The sequence below is a fragment of the Dipodomys ordii genome, unplaced genomic scaffold (genome assembly GCF_000151885.1).
Source record: "Dipodomys ordii isolate 6190 unplaced genomic scaffold, Dord_2.0 Scaffold133, whole genome shotgun sequence".
NCBI classification, from domain to species: Eukaryota; Metazoa; Chordata; class Mammalia; order Rodentia; family Heteromyidae; genus Dipodomys; species Dipodomys ordii.
Genome location: NW_012267349.1, coordinates 5225472 through 5245221, shown reverse-complemented (window position 1 = coordinate 5245221; position 19750 = coordinate 5225472). Strand labels below are relative to the sequence as shown.

At 36.0% G+C, this 19750-nt stretch overlaps 1 protein-coding gene across 1 annotated transcript in view; it reads right to left on the bottom strand.

Moving 5' to 3' along the window:
• Thsd7b (thrombospondin, type I, domain containing 7B) overlaps positions 1–19750 on the bottom strand; it is a 793597-nt gene that overhangs the window by 411405 nt on the left and 362442 nt on the right. The window contains exons 7-8 of the mRNA XM_013030805.1: positions 9429–9620; positions 7654–7888 (exon numbers count right to left, since the gene is read on the bottom strand). Of these exons, the coding sequence (XP_012886259.1) occupies positions 7654–7888; positions 9429–9620 (427 nt within the window). The remainder of the gene's footprint in view (positions 1–7653; positions 7889–9428; positions 9621–19750) is intronic.

Below are 19750 nucleotides of genomic sequence, written 5' to 3'. Positions count from 1 at the left end.
TCCAAATCTTTCCATTTCCTAACAAATGGGGCAATGTCATTCTTTCTGATGGAGGCATAGAATTCCATTGTACATATGTGTGTGTGTGTGTGTGTGTGTGTGTGTGTGTGTGTGTGTGTGTGTCACATTTTCTTGATCCATTCATCTACTAAGGAGCATCTGGGTTGGTTCCATATCTTAGCTATGGTAAATAATGCTACAATAAACATAGTTGTGCTGGTAGCTTTAGTATGGTCTTGTTTGTGATCATTTGGTAAATGCCCAAAAGTGGGATTGCTGGGTAATAAGGAAGCTCTATGTGGTATCTTTTGAGGAACCTCCATACTGCTTTATAAAGTGGTTGAACAAGCTTACACTACCATCAATAATGCAGTAGGGTTCCCTTCTGTCCACATCCCCTCCAGCATCTGTTGTATTAGAGTTCTTGATAATAGCCATCCTAACTGGGGTGAGGTAGAATCTCAATGTTGTTTTGATTTGCATTCATTTTATGGCTATAGAAGTTGAGCATTTCTTCATGTGTCTATTGGCCATTCTTATTTCCTCTTCAGAGAAGTTTCTCTTTAAGTCTTTAGCCCACTTATTTGTCAGGCAGTTGTTTCTTTGAAGATTTGTTGTTGGGGGATTTAATTTTTTGAGTTCCAATTATATATTTCTTTAAGTTAGTTTTTTATTGCGAAAATACCATTCACAGGGGTTACAATTACGTGAGCAAGGTAATGAGTACATTTCTTATCAAGCATTGTTGCCTCCTCCTTTGTTTTCCCTCTATCATCCCTGCCCGCCCTCCCATCTCCACCACTACCCCTGCCTCCACCAAAGTTGTAAAGTTCGTTTTTCAACATTGTTGCAATGGGTCCACCTGTATCCCTATTTAAACAATTTGTTATTTCCCTTCCCCACCCCAAATTCCACCAACATCAAATACAGTGAAAATAGGGGTTATATCGTGGGGGGGGGGTGATATACAAAGCAACAAAGTATATTTTAGATATGAGACCCTTATCTGTTGTATGGCTAGTGAAGATCTCCCAATCCGTGGGCTTTCTATTGATCTTTCTAGCTATGTCCTTTGCCATAAAGAAGTTCTGCAGCTTCATGCAATCCCATTTATCCAAGCTTTCTTTGATTTTTGTGTTTCTGAATTTAGGAAGTGGATAAACCTCCCATGGTCCTGGGTCAGAAGGATCAACATCGTGAAAATGACAATACTTCCCATGGCTATCTACAAATTCAATGCGACACCAATCAATATTCCAACCTCATTCTTCAGTAAAATAGAAGAGGCAATCCAAAAATTCATATGGAACAATAAAATACCCCGAATAGCAAAAATTAATAATGATGGAAGAATATCAATACCAAACTTCAAACTCTACTACAAAACCATAGTAATTAAAACAGCTAGGTACTGGCCCAAGAACAGACTTGAGGACCAATGGAATAGAATCAAAAACCCAGAAATGAACTCACAGACCTATAGCCACCTAATCTTCAATAAGGGAGCTAAAAAAATATAATGGAAGAAAGACAGCCTCTTCAGTAAATGGTGCTGGCAAAATTGGATGAACACATGTAGAAAACTAAAGCTAGGTCTGTATATAATACCCTACACCAGAATCAACTCCAAATGGATCAAATACCTCAATGTCACAGCAGACACCTTGAAAACATTACAGGAAGGAATAGGAGAAACCCTATTTTAAAATATTTTTTGTGGTCAAGGTGGTGTACAGAGGAGTTTCAGTTACATAGGTAAGGTGATAAATATATTTCTTGTCAGAAAGAATGTAAAGACTAGAAAGTTGAATTTTGTTTTGGAATGAAATGTCTCAAAAGTTATTCTTGCTATAATAAGGTAAATGCAGGGGTTCAGCCAGGTATTGTGGTACACATCTATAAAGAAAAAGAGGGACAGGGAGAATGCAATGAAGAATTCAATGTATCTCCTACAAAATTAAGAACAGCTAGGATGGTTTGAGAGAATGCTGAAGAAATATTGTATTCACAAACTGCTTTGTTAAATGGCAATTCCTTTTTACAACCACTTAATGATAATTTTTAAAAAGAAAAAAAGGGCTAGTGCTTAACCAAGGTAAGCAAAAGTGCTTACCTAGCACTGGCTTGGGGTTTCATCTTCATTACTACAAAAACAACCAACCAGATCAAGAAATAAAAATATACAATTGGTACAGAATGGATAGAGGCTAGGTGTGAATTTGGACATGCTTATCTGACAAAGTCAGTGTTCCTCACGTATCTAAATCTAAATGGAACAAAGTACAAGGTTGTTATGGATGGAAGTCCTAAGTTCAAGTGTTAAATTTCTATCTTCATCATGATGATATTCAGGAGGTGACTTTTGGAAGTGACTAAGTCATGAGAGTAGAGTTGTCATAGCACAACTAGAGCCCTTATAAGGAGAGACATGAGAAAACCTGCTACTCTTATTATTATGGCTAGACTAAGTGAATACTTACCCAGCAAAAATAATAGCTGCAATAAAAGTAGTTGCAGACTACAGAAATGGCTCATGTGGCAAAGCATTTGTCTACCAAGTACAAAGACCTAAGTTCAAACCCCAGTACTACCAAAAAAATAGGTGTGCTTCATAAACAGTATACAGTTAGAAGAGGATGGAATTTCATCATCAAAACATTCAAAATTAGTCTATGTTTAGTGTGTGTTGTACACACAATAAACTATCGATAACACACAATATTATAATCAGCAACACAAATAATATCAAAAACTTTGTTTTGGTCAGTCATAGAAATGATATAGAGCTATGTACATATGACCATATAAGATGAAGTTAAGTGAAATGAACCCCAAGATAGGGACATAAGTGGGTTTTTTTCTTTCTTGTTATTGTTTCTAACATATTTATAAGGTACTATGTGATTTTTTTGGTTTCTTTGTATGTTCCTCTCCCACGGTATATCCCTTGCTTTCACTGTACAATGAGATATACAAGACACTATGTTGAATAATGAACTTTACAATTTAGGCAGGGTGGGGGGAGGGAGTATAGTTGTGGAGGTGGGAGGGAAGGGATGGTAGAGGAAAATCAAAGGAGGAGGCAACAATGCTTGATGAGAAATGTACTTATTACCTTGCTCATATAACTGTAACCCCTCTTTACAGTATTTTCACAATAAAAAACATAAAAAATAAAATAATACCTGAGTTGTAAATCTCAAAAAAAGAAATGATACAGAAACTAAATCTTATAGATTTTTTAGTGGATGACATATGCTAATAACTAATTGCTGGCCATTATCAATATATCTGTATTATTCACTTCTATGGAACATAAAATACTTTGATAAAATGCATAAAAATAAAAATGCATGGACCACAGAAGATATTAACAAACTCAGTCCTATCAATGACATTATTACTAACCACTCTTGTGTGCACACTCATACACACACACACACACACACACACACACACACACACACACACCGACTATTAAATGTTGTTTGTTCTCAGCCCTCTACCACCTCTCCCAGTACATGGCAAAGTGAAGAATGCAGCTTGAGTAGTGCCTGTTCCTCTGTGCTCTGAGGGTTATGGAGGTAAAATCACATGGGTGGCTGAATGTTCCTCCCTACAAATTCATGAAACAGTTGAGAAATATTTGTAGTGCTGGACTTTGGATTTTCTATAGAGGGTGTCTATATTGTGGGGACTTTAACCCAGAATAGTCTCATGGGGAATTGATACTATATTGACTCTACTAGCATCACTCACAATAAAGGTTCACTGGGAATCTTGCCAACTCTCTACAAAACTCCTTTTCCTGTGTATATTCTCTTTTAATCTTCAAGACAGAGAGAATATCACTCTCTCGGTGGCAAAGTCCAGGCTTAGGTTACAGTGTTTTTAACAGAAGCAATGAACAGAAGGCCTTCTAGGAAAGGAAGAGGACAATCCAATCTGATATAGGACCAAATATTTTCTTGTGTATGAAATTGTTCTGTTTACTCATTTGCCAATAAGACTTATTTCTTACTCAGAGTCCTCTTCCTCTGCCTGTTTAACTGTGTGTTTGTCTATTTTCAATTTTCATGAATATCCAACCAGTGTCTGAAGAGATCAACATTGTCTATTAGCAATTGTAAGTCATCCACTTCCAAAACCTGTAAGATTAGTTTCTGTATCATTTCCATGACTGACCAAAACAAGGCTTTTGATATCATTTGTGTTGCTGTTTATACTGTTGTGTGCTATTGATACAATTTGTTATGTTGGGTGTACAATACACACTAAATACACACTAATTTTGCATGTGTTGATGATGAAATTACACCTTGCTGTAAAATGACGACCTTCTCTCAGTGTGTGTGGGTATTTAGCAATGGAAAGTGAGTCATAATATGATATTTTACATTATGAAACTAAAAGCCAAATTAATTTGGGGAGGAAATTTGGCTTATTTCTCCCACCTTTCCAAAAAAAAAAGAATACAGCCTTACAATATGCATTTAGATTTTAAGTTATTAAGCTAAGTATGGCTCTTTGCCTTTCTACTTTCTACTTTACTCTTCCTATTTTAATGCATAAAGTAACTCATGAAATGGCACCACGTTTTGTAAAAAGCGAATATATTCCATTTCCATACATAGATTTCCGTGGCCTTGACTAGCAAGCTCCATCCTGTAGGCTTCAGCACTGGGCTGAAATGCATCAAATTGAGCCATGGGACCTGCCATTTTTCATGATGTGCTCACAATGCTCCATCTCCCTGATCACTCATCCAACCCGGGAATGACATATTCATCTCATTCAGGTTGATGGGGCAAATCTGCCAACTTTTTATATACTAAATGTTTAAATGGAGCTATTTATTACTCTATCTCACACAAAAAAAAGCCAGGTGTTTTCACAGCAAAGGCAAGAAGTATCTTATCAGGAACTTTGGAAAGCTAGAAATTGTGTTTTTAATCTCTGTTTTTGCTATTATTTTTTTGACATTACAATGGAAAGACACTGGATAATGAAACAAAACCAAACCAAACACCAGAAGTATCCCAACAAGTTCTCACTTCTCGTTCAGTTGTAGCTGGCTAGTGTTCATTTTCTGATACAATCAGTTCTATTACTCATGCAATAGGAACATTCTCACCTACAGAATGACACAGATGCCAGAGTACCATTCCAGGTAATCAAGAAGTTGCAAGGAACTTTGTGCCTTTCTCTGCAATGGGCTTTACAAAATAATAAAATACATTATTTTTACTCATTCATTCTATAGAGACATGCTTCTTTTTTTCTGTATAAAGTATTTTTAGCGAATATTATTGCTTTTACCTGTTTCTGTCTCACTCACCACTCAAGGATTTCACAATTTACAGGAAATCTATTTTCCCTCATTAGTTTCCATTGAAAACCAATTAAAGTATTTTTTGACAAGAGTAAGGCAAATGATCCTTCCTGACCTCTAGGTATCACCATGCCTGTTCTCCCAGTTACTTGGGAACTAGAAGTAGGATTGTATACTCATAAACTGACATACTTTGTTGAAAACCCTTATACAACTACATAGATATAATTTAAGTTTTTATAAAGAAACACTGTGAAAAATAAACTAAAAACATGAAAAGGATTGAGAGTATGGCCTATGTTGTAGAATGCTTGCAAGATGTCTGCAGTTTAATTCCTAGTACTGCTCCCCCTTTTTCTGCCAAAAAAAGAAGTACTTTTATTCTGATAATCTCACTGAGTGCTTCAATGGACATTAAGTATCATTTTCTTAGCTCAATTAATCTGAATAACCTCATAGAATTTTAATTAAGTAAATTGACTAAGTTGATGTAGGATGTTTATATTTAATAGGATTGTTTGAAGACATACATTCGGTATATATTAAAATTTGGTTTAGTCTTTAGCATCATTAGCAATGAGAAGTAATTAATGTTAACATCCCTTCCTCTCCTGTCTCCCTGTCTCTGTCTCTATCTCTCTCTTTATATATATATATGTGTGTGTGTATATATATGCATATATATGTGTATATGTGTGTGTGTGTGTGTGTGTGTGTGTGTGTGTTCTATGTGTCTGTGCTAGGGAAACATCTGGACACTTCATTTTTAAATTTTGGTGAAGTAAAGCAAAACTGGAAAATACTCATTGTTATATTTTACAATCTCATACATATAAATTTTCAAATAAATTCATATAAGTGTGTGAAATGTTCTGTAAAATTCTAGAATGTCATATTTAAGCTGTTCTTAAAGAACCTTTTCTTAAAAACTGTTATCGAGACTGGGAAGAGTGGTTGCCTCACATGCATGAGGCCCTGCATTTGATTTCTCAGCATCACATAAACAGAAAATCCAGAAGCTGCACTGTGGCTAAAGGGGTAGAGTGCTGTCCTTGAGCTGAAGAGCTGAGAGATACCACCCAGGCCCAGAATTCAAGCCCCTCAACCGACAAAAAAAAAGCCCCTGTTATTAAACCAAAGTGGCTTCCATGGAAGAATCAGAACCCTTCACCATGATGCTTCAGATGAAATTATTCTTGCTTTGGTTCCAAGAGTAGGGACACAAATAACATTAGATTAGACAGAAGAACAAATGTTATTTTCCTATGCTTTCAGAAAAGGCAGATGTGTTAGGAAGGAGTTAGAAGGAATGTATTTGATGCCCACAAATTTGTTCTGCCTACTTTTCTGCTTCTGTCTGAGCCTTGGCTTCATCAATTCCTCTTGCTTTTTCCCACTAGGCCTCACCATGACAACAAGTATTAGTTGCATGCTTAGAGCATCATGAAGAAATAGGTATGTTTTATGTTACCTTGAAAATTCATGAGGAATGACTAAGTTGCTGTGTTTACCAATATAGGCCAAAGCTTCCACTGGCTCATCCTGATGACCCACCACTACTATGGCTGGGGTAGCATCTCCAGATATGGCCACTAGGGAAATCTCATAGGTAAATCAATCAGTCAATCTTTAAAAATAGTATATTACTGGATATATTCTCTTTTCCTAGCTTTACTTTTTCAACATGTATCTAGAGACACATCTAGAGATAAACTCAATTATCCAGTCAACTATTTCCCTATCTCATCATCTGCAGTTCTTCTTAAACTTTTTTGAATTCTTTATTCTAGCTACCATATTAATGTTTTCCTTTTCATATTAAAATTTTTATATGTCATTTTCTGAAAAAGTAACACATTTTCATTCTACTTGAAAGCATGGATAAATCCAATCAAAACCACTGGATATATTAGTTTGCTGCAGGAAAGATCTATGGAAGCTAAAAGACTAAAACACAACCACATAATTCAAAATTTAGAAACTACATGTGACATAGGCTTTATATGATTTAAGATGAGTCGAAACTACTCAGTTTAGCTCAAGAAAACTCATTTGATCATCCAAACACATTTGTTGTATGGTGCATAGTTTACTCTTATCCATTAACTAATACAGTTATAATAAATGCACAGGGTGATATATACCATAATTCTACTTCTCTTTGTTTAAAGCAAATATTTCAGTCTCTGAGAATCAAGTAACAAGAACAAAAACAAATGCATTCTTAATCTTACATGTGTCAGCTACTGAATAAATATTTTCAACTAAAGTATTCAGTTATGTAATGAACACATGCACTTTTAGTAATAGCTTGAACATACCTTTTGGTCATCACTTGTCCCACATGACTCTTGACACAGAAGACCTTCCGTGTCTGAATGCCCACTCCACAGGTCGCTTCTCCATTCCAGCCAATGGTGGCATTTAGGGATGTTACCAACGTGTTTTCAGAACAAGGACCCCAAGGTGATGTCTCCCAGTAGAGCTGCACACAGGAATGGTCATTGCATAAACGGTACTCTTGGAGGGCCTGACTATGAGGACATGGCTTTCCACCTGCCAAAAATTAGAATAAAACAGAAAACATAATTTCTGATGTTGCCCTTGTTCTTCTTTTATATGTATGTATTTTGTGTGCGTGTGCATGTGCATACGATGTCTGTGTGTGTTTGCTAGTTTAATGGCCTATGGGACTACTGCTGCACCGAATAATTCTTCCCCTTCTCAATTCAAATATAGAAATATTTGTCTTGACCAGAAAGTGAGGATAATATAAACCTTTTCCACAAATGACTGATATGAATTCACAAAATAGAGAGTATAATGTTAATTACCACCTGTGGATTACAAATCCCACATAAATAGGGTTTTCTTTCACTATTATTATACCTACACAAGTAATTGAATAGTCCATGATATTGAGGTAATATTACATATGCTCCATTTTCTGGGAAAGGCATTGGTTTTCTCAGAGAGCCACTATAAGGTGTTTATTCTCCACCAAGAAGTGCATTCTTCTATCTGAGAAAGCCAGTAGTATCTGTTAAAGTTTGGCAGGAAGGAGCTCATCCTCAAACTCTGAAATAGCATCTAACAGTGTGCTATCTGCTGGCAGGGAAACCAGGCAGATGTGCATCCTTACACTCTTGGGTGAATCAGATAATCAAACTTCATTGCTGCCTCTTCTTTCACCTTTTTATATCAATGTAAAAAGGGGTGTTTTTCAAAAGTATTGACCTTTGCCTGCTCTTCCATGCAATAATGTTTTGTTCAACAGGTCAAATGCCCAAGATTTGTAACCTTCACTTTGTTTTCCTCTTATTTTTGTTCCAATTACATATAACTGACTTTCCTCCTTCAAGAAATACAAAAGATAAGAGGGGAAGCAACTGTACTTTAAGATTATGAAAAATCTTCCTTTATCTTGACCCTGTTCCCATTTTCTTAGGATCACAGAACCCAATCTCGTTTAAGAAGCTCCTCACAGCCAGGGTCCCTACGATCTTGTTCAAATGGAGCCAAAGGCAGAGCAAGGCAGGGGAGGACATGAAAGGAGGAGGTAAGTGATAGGTGCAGTGACTCCTCTCATTTGTTCTGATGTCACCATTAGCATTCTCAGTGTACTTTTACCTTCTTCAAAGCCATCTTCACAGCTTTTATGTTCTCTCCCTGCCTCTAGCATGCTAACATGACAGATCAGAAACCAGGGTCCATGGATCAGCTAGCTTGCTGATGGGGGTTGGCAGTTATTGGTTGAGAAATTATATCTCCTGATTCCTAATTTGGAATTCTTTTTTTTAACTAGACAATCCAATTATGTTTCCAATTGTCTTTTTGCTACCATCTCTATGAAATGCAATCAATAATATTCAGTTGCTTGATAAGGACCAAATGTAAGTATGAACTAAAACAATTCATGTGAGTATGTGAACACATCAGAGATAAAATAGAGGATTAAAAATGGGCAGGGAAATGAAGCAGTTAATTTGGGTTCAAAAAATAGTGAAATGGCGTAAGGTTACCTTCTCAGTTACTTATGGAAATACTAAGAATGATCATTGAACTTTTGAATCTGGAGCTCTTTTCTGTTACTCACCTTCTCCTGCCAATGCCAAGACATATCTTGACCTAGTCTGTTTCCCATCTGAGTTTTTATTCGAACAAGACTGGGAACAAGATGACCACACTGTCCATTGGCTAACCACACAGTCCATTCGGCAGGGTATTTCACAAGCCATCCTTTCAGGAGGAGGAGGTACTGGGCAGAGGCTCCCTGATACATCTTCTCCTGAAATGAACCAGTTCGAGACAGAGACAGAGTAATGAGAAATCAAGGCCAGTCCAAAGAACATTTAAGTTCATTGCATGAACTTATTTCAGTTTAGCTCTAAAGACTTCACCCATTGTCTAAATCAATGAAGTACAAAGAATGTTGGCTTCTGCAGCTATCTATAATGTTTATGTCAAACAACTGCCAAGACATAATTTGACATTTAAAGGTAGATTCTACTGTAAAATTCCTATTTGTTATCCTTCATGGGGAAAACATTGGTTTCTTGTGAAACAATGTAGCCATGGATGGCTGGAGATAACCATGATTAGAGATAACCATGAATAATGTATTAACAACCAAGTATAACAAGCATGAACTTTTCTTTAAAATGGAGGTCATAGAAGCCTGCAAACCACAAATTACACTGGACATTACAAGTCACACTACAATGAATAATTTTGTCATTCAGCTTTTTTGTTGATATTGCTTTCATCTTTAAAAATTTAACCTAAAGGTGAATTTGTCTTCCTTGTACCTGGTAGTAGGTAATCCAAAACTAAAACTTAATGATACTGTGGCAGAAATTACAAAATATATTGATACAAAGTTGAAAGCTAACTGAAACTTTGCCTTAAGACACAAGGTCCTCTTTGAACAATTTAATGAATTCATAAACCAAAACATAAAAAATGCTTAAAGATACATCAAATGTCAAGAATTATCTATTTTGCTATTGACATGGTATGTTTTTATAAATACTATTCAGAATCTTCTGATATCATATTTTGAAACAAGATTTTAAAAAAATAAAATGAGGGGTATTGTTGAACAATTACCTGTTATTAAAGGATAGTGGGATAATTGTCAACTTGCTTTTACATCCAAAAGATTACAATGAATTCTAAAAATAAATTCTTGTGATTATTTATTTGCTTTTATTACAATTCTGTCTACATAATAAGTCATTTCTTATCATTCCTCATTATTCACAACCATCTCATAAAAACAGAGGACACAAAGAATAGAGATGCCATTTATTATTAAAAATAACAACCTAAAATGTGGGATGGAAACTATTGGAGAAAGGTATTTTTGTCTGAATGACTTTAAAGCTTTGTTAGTCTGTTGTGATGATCCATCTGATGCAAAAATAATAATAACTGGGAGCAAGCATCTACTGAGTATCTCCTTAGTCCCAAACTCTGCACTAAGCATGTCACACTAAGGTTTAGCTTAATAGATGGCCTCATAAGAGTTTGTCGCAGCTTAGAGATATGGAGTCAGAGGCTCAGAGAAGAAAACTGACTCATGGGTATAGACCAGTGTTGGGAGTCATATAAAATTCTGTGACTCCTGAACTTCCATTTTCCCTTTGGCCATGCTGTATCTAATTCCAAGGAAATGGATATTCTTCCTTTTGAGGAAGTGAAGCAAGCTGACAGTCAGCAAGACTGCCTGAAGGCAAAGATAGTGCAAGGATGGCATCTGCATACATATTTGTAAATGAGGCCAGGCTCATTGCCCTTGAGATACAAATAAAACTTTTCAAGCATATTATGAGAAGCAACAGAGATTCTAGCAGATAATCAGGCTGAAAGACTGGTTCCAATCAATAATTCCCTTTTCAGTCTCAATCAGATTTCAAATTGTATCCATACTATACAGACACACCCCTACCTACATAAACCAAGAGAACATAGAGGCAGTGACTTGCCCAATACCTGATAAAGCAAGCCAGCCCAACCTGCTCTATCACTTAGTATTTTCAAATGCTACTTGTAAATAAAAAATAATAGCCATACTTGTGATTATGGTTAGCATAATTTTTATACAAAGATCTGTAAAGAAATGCCTTGCAAAGATATTTTAAAGAGATAAGAAAAATTAATAGTAACCCTATGATAAAAAATGTATTTCAGGGCTAGGAAGGTGGCTCAGTGGCAGAGTATTTGCCTTGCATGCATGAGGCCCTGGGTTCTATTCCTCAGCACCACATAAGCAGACAAAGCCCAAAGTGTCACTGTGGCTCAAGTAGTAGAGCACTAGCCTTGAACTGAAGAGATCAGGAAAGCTCCCAGGCTCAGAGTTCAGGCCCCACAACCAACAAAAAAAAAAATTAAAAAAGGCCGGGCACCGGGGGCTCACACCTGTAATCCTAGCTACTCAGGAGGCTGAGATCTGAGGATCATGGTTCCAAGCTATCCCAGACAGAAAAGTCCCTGAGACTATTATCTCCAATTAACCACTAAAAAACCGGAAGTAGAGAGCTCACCTTGAGCTGAAGAGCACTGGGATAGTGCCCCAGCGCAGAGTTCAAGCCCCATGACTGACAAAAACAAAAACAACAAAAAAAAAAAACAAAGAGTATTTATTGCAGGAGTTAAGAAGTCTTCTGCTAAAAATAGAAAAAATCAGTCTCACCACTGAAGAACTTAGAGTTGAAAATGTAAATAAGCATTGGAAATTTTCTGGGAGGGAAGTGGGTGTAGCATTTTTCCACAATGTTTTAATCAATGGCGATACTTAATTAATGAACATCTTCTTGAAAGAATTAGGATTTCACAATATGCTTGAAGCAAAGCCTATCTTTAGCTCTTGCTAGTGGCTCATGCCTGTATCATAGCTAGGAACTGAGACCTGGAGAAATGGGAATGGGAAGAAAAGTCTTGAGACTCCATTTCCAATAAACAAGTAGAATGCTGACTAGAAGCATTGCTCAAGGGGTAGAGTAACAGCCAAGCAAATAAGTTAAGCAAGTACAAGAACCATACTAGGCCCAGTACATATGATGGGATAAAAGTAGATGAAGTTGTTATTTTACCTCCTATTAGAGCTCATGGTTCATGATACGAGTGAGCTATCAACACATAAAAAAATAAAGCCAAGTCCAAAAGTAAATGGTAAGTTGCAAATGTGTGGTCCAGATAAAAACAGAAAACAGTGTAGTAATAGGTGAAACTACTCTTGAATAATGACATGATGTCTTTCTAGAGGACCCGGGAAAAGGCTGAGACAGGAGCAATCAGAAAGAGCATCTTAGGCAAGAGAAGTGACAACAAAAGTTATACTATGAGGAAAACAGAGCATTTGGAAGACAATTACTCCTGTCCTAAGGAGAAAGGAAATTCTACCATGAAAGTTATTTAACATCAAATTCGGAAAGACCTAGAAGAATACAAGTTTGGTTTTATCTGCCTTCTTAAGTTCCTAGTTGTTCCCATTTCTCATGCCCTAAATTTAGAATTCTCCCCAGTTTTCACATATTCAGAGCCCTCTGCATCCACTTCAGGAGCTCCAATATTTGCAAAATCTCAGCATTCTCGTAAACCGCTATATCCTTAACCTCATGGCAGTTCAATGTCAAAACTACCACATATGTTTTGATAGTTTATCTCTTTAAGGTAATTCAGAAATGTGAGCACACAGAATAGAGTTTCCTGATGGAAGCCAAACTAACAGTCATAAGCAGACTTCGATTCTCATGTGTTGTTTTGTATAAGAAATCATGCCAAAGAATAGCTACATAGCACATTCTAGTCTGTGATGTGTACTAGATAGACATAGCTTAAGTACTGAGAGGAGAGTCCTAACCATGTATGCTCTAGAGGAGATCACTCAACTTCAGGGAACTCCATTACCTCATTGTAGTAGTAATGTTCATTCTTCAGAGATGTCTAAAAGTCAAAGATTACTTACATGACATATGTACTGTCAGCTAACAAAAGGAGGGCTCTCAATATGTATAAACCTTAACATAAAGTTAAAATGAAATAGTCTAAGGATATTTTTATCAAAACAATTCTGAAATTTATGGGAGAAATATGAAAAGCACTAGTGTTACCACTTATATATGGTATTATAAATGTCACCATTTGCTTTCATAGGCTCACATAAAATACAAAGCATATTTATAATTATCTAGATCATCCTATTGATATGGCTGGCTAATCTAAACCATTTATGATCCAAAATAAAGCAGCTGAGCTTGATGAACCTTTCCTGCCTGTCTATGCTAGTATAATTATGTTCCCATTGTCTATACAGAATCTGTCACATGAGAAGCACTTACGCTTTCCAGTTTTGATTTCTGGTATGGATCAATGAGAACTACTGAAATCTTAGGCCAGCACGGAAAATAAAGCAGCACATGAGACAGTAGCTTAGCCATTAAAAGTGATTATTCACAAGCTCAGATACTCTAATGCCTAATAAAAAGAGTATATTTAAGAGGAAAATTGAATTCATCATTCAAGACGACTCTATAAAATTACTCCCAATCCTCACCAGACTTCTTGAGATCGATAATAACATTCTTTGCTCTCTCAGAATGGAGTAGACTTGTATTAACTAATTTTGATTATAGGAATATCAGATACTACTTCAACCTTTATACTTAAGCTCTTCAAAAATAATTCAATATAATGGAATTTATATAACATAAAATTATTTAACTATTTACTTTTACTAACTTAATTTTTTTTGTAGTGCTGAGGTTTGAACCCAGGATGGCTTCAACACCCTTTTGCATTCAGTTGGTTTGTTAGGAAAAGATCTTCCATTAAACTTTACACTCACCAGCCTCAGACCGATCTGCCTACTTCTACCTTCAGACTTAGTAAGATTACAGATATGCACTACCACCTCAGCTCCAAATAAATCAATTTAAAGTAAACATTTCAGCAGTCTTTAGAATAGCACCAATAACAGTCACCACTTCTATCTAATTACAAAATACTTTCATTACTCCAAATTAAAGTCATGTCACTTCCACCCTTCAGTCCCCAGAAAGCACTAATTTACATCCCATTTTGATGAATTTATCAATTCCAAATATTTCATATACATTAACTCAGCTAATTAGTGACCACAAATAAATTTTGTTTATTTCACTGATATATTTTCAAAGCACATGTATATTGTAGCACGTTCAAGTACTTCATTCTATTTTATGACTGACATTCTACCAGAATTTATTTATCAGTTCATATGTTGATGGACATTCATATTGTATCATATTTTGAAGTGTTCTCAATACTGATACTATAAACACAAATGCACTTATACTTGTCTGAGTATTTTATTTAGATCTTTTGGGTTTATACTTCAGATGACATTCCAGGATTGTATTTGTTACACAATATTGTTTGCTGAGATTCTAGGGATGAGGCCACAGAAAGTCAGATAGCCAGATCCTGGCTAATGGACACACTTCTACTTATTCTAATGCCTGCCTCTTCCCAGCTAAAATCAAAGTACTCACACCTGAGAAAGATGCATGAAAATATAAGTACAATCATTTTTATTTTCTTATTTTTGTTATTGTTTATTGGTATTTTGCAGAGGATTCTTGCATGCTAGGCAAGTGACCAAACACTGAGCTACATACCCATCCTTTTGTACATTTTTGGAGACATTGTCTTGCCCACGCAAAGTTTGAGGCTGGCTTCTTACCTTAGCTATTTGGTAAGATCATAGGTGTATATCGTCATACATGACTTCAATATTCTTTAAGAGTATATTTATTCTTGTTCAAATGTATAAACTACTTAAAATATAAATTGTAGGTTTTCTGTAGCTATTAATTAAGCAAGATTTTGGACCCTTTTGCAATATGTCTTTATACTAGCTGGGCAGATGCTCTACCATTTGAGTATCACCTCCAGTCACTTTCACACTGGTTATTTTTAAGTAGGGCTTCTCTCTAGGTGTGTGGAGCAGCCTGGGCACCATCTAGAGATTGTTCTTCCTTTACAGCGGGATACAGGTGCACACCACTCTGAATAGCCATTGGATGAGATGGCTTCTCACAAAATTCTTAGTAATGGGTTGTCCTTGATCCATAATCCCTGTATCTACTCTCCCACAAAAATAGAATTACAGACTTGAGTTATCACTCTTATCTTCAAGCCACTATTTTAAATTGAACACACATTCAGAATGAGATCAGAATGCCTACATCAGATGAATTTATTCCTTACATAAGCTCTATCCAATACCACCAATAACACGTGACATTGTTTATTTGTGACCATTAAGGAACTGGAACATAATATTATGGGCTTCCTTTTCCTTTTGAATAAATATTCTAGTCTATAATTTTTAGATGCTGAACCTAGGCTATAAATATCCCTAAAATAAAAGCAAAAACAGTGAAGATTTGAACACAAAGAAGAATAGATGCAGAAATACACAAATCTACAGTAAAAGCAGGTCTGAAAGCACAGAACAATAATCCTCACGGGCAGGAGGATTACAAGTTCCAGAACAGTGAGATCCTGTCTAGAAACAAAATAAAACAAGACAAGTAAGCATGAAAGAGCCCAGGTCAGCAGTAGGATTTGAAAAGTAGAGGAGCACTGCATTATTATATAAATTTCAAACTACCTTAACTCTTCCAAAAATAATGCATTTTTGATACATTATTGATATTTCATCTTGTGTACTATTATCCTATCAAAAATAATGAAAGTTATGAAAGATATTCTTCATGACATAAAATTTTATATCCTATTTAAATCTCAGAAAAGAATGATTAAATACTTGCCAACAGCTGAGTAAGGTATCACCAGCCAGAAGAGAAGAAATTCAGCAGAATCCACATGAGTTTAATCTCATCTTTTAAATCTAAATGTTACTTTCTCAAAAACAAGTTGCCTCTGGAAAGTTGTGGACTGTGATTCTAATCAACTAAGGAAATGTTTGCATTTCAGTCCAATAAAATATGGGACAAAGCTAAGGGCAAAAACAAAATCCTATTTGCAACATCCTCATATTGCTAGTGATGCATTAATATTTCTTCTTGCTAATTTCAGAAAAGCTTATCTGTGTATCTTATTTATGTACATAGGAAGAAGAATGTAGGGTTTTATCAAATATCCATATTAGCATCATTAGTCTGACACTGTTATTACACCTGAGGCACAGAAAAGCTAAGACCTTTACTCAATATTTTTTACTTATACATCTAATAAATGTCTGAGCTGAGATTGAAAAACAAGTCTGTGATGTTACAAGCTTTATCTTATCCGTGTGTTACATTGCCTCTTGCTTTATATCTTGAATATGTCTTTCTCATTGTATCCTTTTCATGTCAAACAATAGGGAGAGATTACACTCTGTTTGGTCACTAGTTAAATTGACATCAGAAAGAGTAAGACCAAAAGAGTGGGCAGTTTAGAATGGTACCAGAGGATGGAACAAAGTAGGTCAAAATCAAAGGTTGCAGATCTGAAAGAGTGCAAAATGGAAATAAAGGGGTGATATACAATACAAAGACACAAAGGAAATTTGTAAAGAAGGAACACGTGGCCCAAATCGTACCACTGATAGTACACAAGTGACACAAACTCAGATAAAAATATAACAAAGATGCAAGGATATTACAGAGAGAAATACTGAAGCCTTGGCTGGCCTCTGACCACATCCTCAGATCTCAGCCTCCAGAGAAGACAGAATTACAGGCATGAGCAACCACTGTCTGGCAAATAGAATGCATCATGATTAATGTCACCACATCCATCGTTTTCCACATCCTTCCCAATCCCACCCTTTTCCACAGTTTATTTGATTTTGTAGGCTGTAGACTGTGTATTGAGTTTTATGACTGCATTCTTCTCTCCTTCTCATCATCTACCTCCCCTCTCTTTGTTCCTACCATATACCTTTTTAATATGTTGGACTGTGAGTTAGATATTCTAAGGAATTACACCATTTGGGTTGTCTCCTGAATTTTCCTTCCTTCTTTGCAGTCCACACAATACATATGTACCAATATTACATATTGTCTTGGGGAATTTGTTTGTTCTCTAACTGAACTATTTTCATCAAACTGATCCATGTGAGTCTTTACATACCTTTGGAAATTACACCTGTTGATTTCCATGATCCTTGTTACAGGTCAGCATTTTTTTCTCTACATACTTGATACACACCTACACCTGATTCCAATTAAACTCCAGTTTCCCTTAGCAGTCAGCATTTTCACATTCCAAAGGAGATGAGATGCAAGAATTTTGGGGTCACTCCAAGAAAGGTAAATAGCTGGAACACCGTCCCACTCTTTGCCTAAATAGATCACCATTCTGTTTTTGCTCTGCCTTTCACCAATCTAAAAATTCCATGTACATCTTCCTTAGCACAATACTCCTGATACAGACTACGAAGAAATCTGTGGACCCACATGTCCACATGTGGACACTCACCTCCATATGTCCCTATGCTCTGATGATTCTGTCTTCTGGTCAAGAAACTGGCCAGTGAAGGATCCTGCTCATGCTAACATCGCACATTATAAGATCTGTGGCAGACCTGCGCAGTACCTGCAAAGAACTACTTGAAATCTGATCAAAATTTTTCTCCTTATTCCTCTCCTATACATCAATGTCTGTTATTCAAGCATATTGTCTATTTTGTGTCACTGAATTTCTATTTTATTCAAAGTACAATACTCAAACTTTTCTTTTTTATGTGAAATTTGTTTATTATATTTTTGTACGCTTTTTATTGTAAATGTGTGTGCAGAGGGGTTACAATTACATGTACAAGGTAATGAGTACATTTCCTGTTGAGGATTGTTGTCTCCTCCTTTGTTTTCCCCCTACCATCCCTTCCCTCCTACCTACACAACTATGCCCCCCCCATCAAGTTTGTTTTCAGCATAGTGTTTTGTACATCTTATCGTTCCAATGGGTCAACTGGTATCCTTATTTAAGATTTTTTTTAGTGGATACCTCAAAAACAAACAGAGAAAAATGGACTTGTTGAAAGACACAGAAGAGAATTACACACACATATTTCTCAAAATACAATTCCAATGACCCCATTTCTTTGATGAACATCGATACAAACTTCTCAACAAAATTTTGGCCAATCGACTTCAAAAACTCATCAAAAAATCATGCACCACCATCAAACAGGATTCATTTCAGAGATGCAAAGCTGGTTCAATATGTGCAAATCAATTAATATAAATCATCACATCAATAAGAGCAAGGATAAGAACCACATGGTTATCACAATAGATGCAGAAAAACCATTTGACAAGATCCAACACCCCTTTATGATGAAAGCTCTGGAAAAACAAGGAATCCATGGAACATTCCTCAATATAATAAAGTCTGTGTATGACAAACCTACAGCCAGCATTATACTTAATGGCAAAAAGCTAAAGCTATTTCCTCTAAACTCAGAAATGAGATAAGGCTGTCCACTGTCTCCACTTCTCTTCAATTTAGTATTAGAATGCCTAGCTGTAGCAATAAGACAAGATACAAACATAAAGGGGATCCAAATAGGGAAAGATAAAGTAAAATTCTCCCTCTTTGCAGATGACATGATCTTGTATTTAAAGAACTCCATGGACTCCACTCCCACGACAATCGAGCTGATTCAAAACTTTGGAAAAGTAGCACGGTATAAAATTAACCCTCAAAAATCAATGACTATATGCCAATAATGAGAAGAGTGTGGCTGAAATCAGGAAAGCAACTCCTTCTGTAATATACCCACAAAAAATAAAATACCAAAGAGTTAACTAAAGAAGTGAAGGACCTCTAGGATGAAAACTTTAAAAACCTCAACAAAGAAGTAAAAGCAGAACTAAGGAAGTAGAAAAATATCCATGCTCCTGGATTGGAAGGATTAACATAGTGAAAATGGCAATACTGCCAAAGGTTATCTACAAATTCAATGCAATACCCATCATCTCAACCTCATTCTTCAATGAAATAGAAGCAGCAACCCAAAAATTCTAATAGAACAATAAAGACTCAAATAGAAAACAACTCTTAGCAGAAACAACAGTGCTGGAGGAATATCAATACCAAATTTCAAACTCTACTACAAAGCCATATTAATCAAAACACCTTGGTACTGGCACAAGAACAGACCTGAGAACTAATGGAATAGAACCAAAGACCCAGAAATGAATCCACAGACCTTTAGCTACCCAATCTTTAATAAGGGAGCTAAAAAAAAGTAAATGGTGCTGGAAAAATAAGTTAAACACCTTTAGAAAACTACAACTACAATTAAACTAAAGCTGGATCCTAAAGCTGTATCACCCTTACCAGAATTAACTCCAAATGGATCAAAGACATCATGAAAACATTACAGGAAGGAATAGGAGAAACTGTAGGACCCCTTGG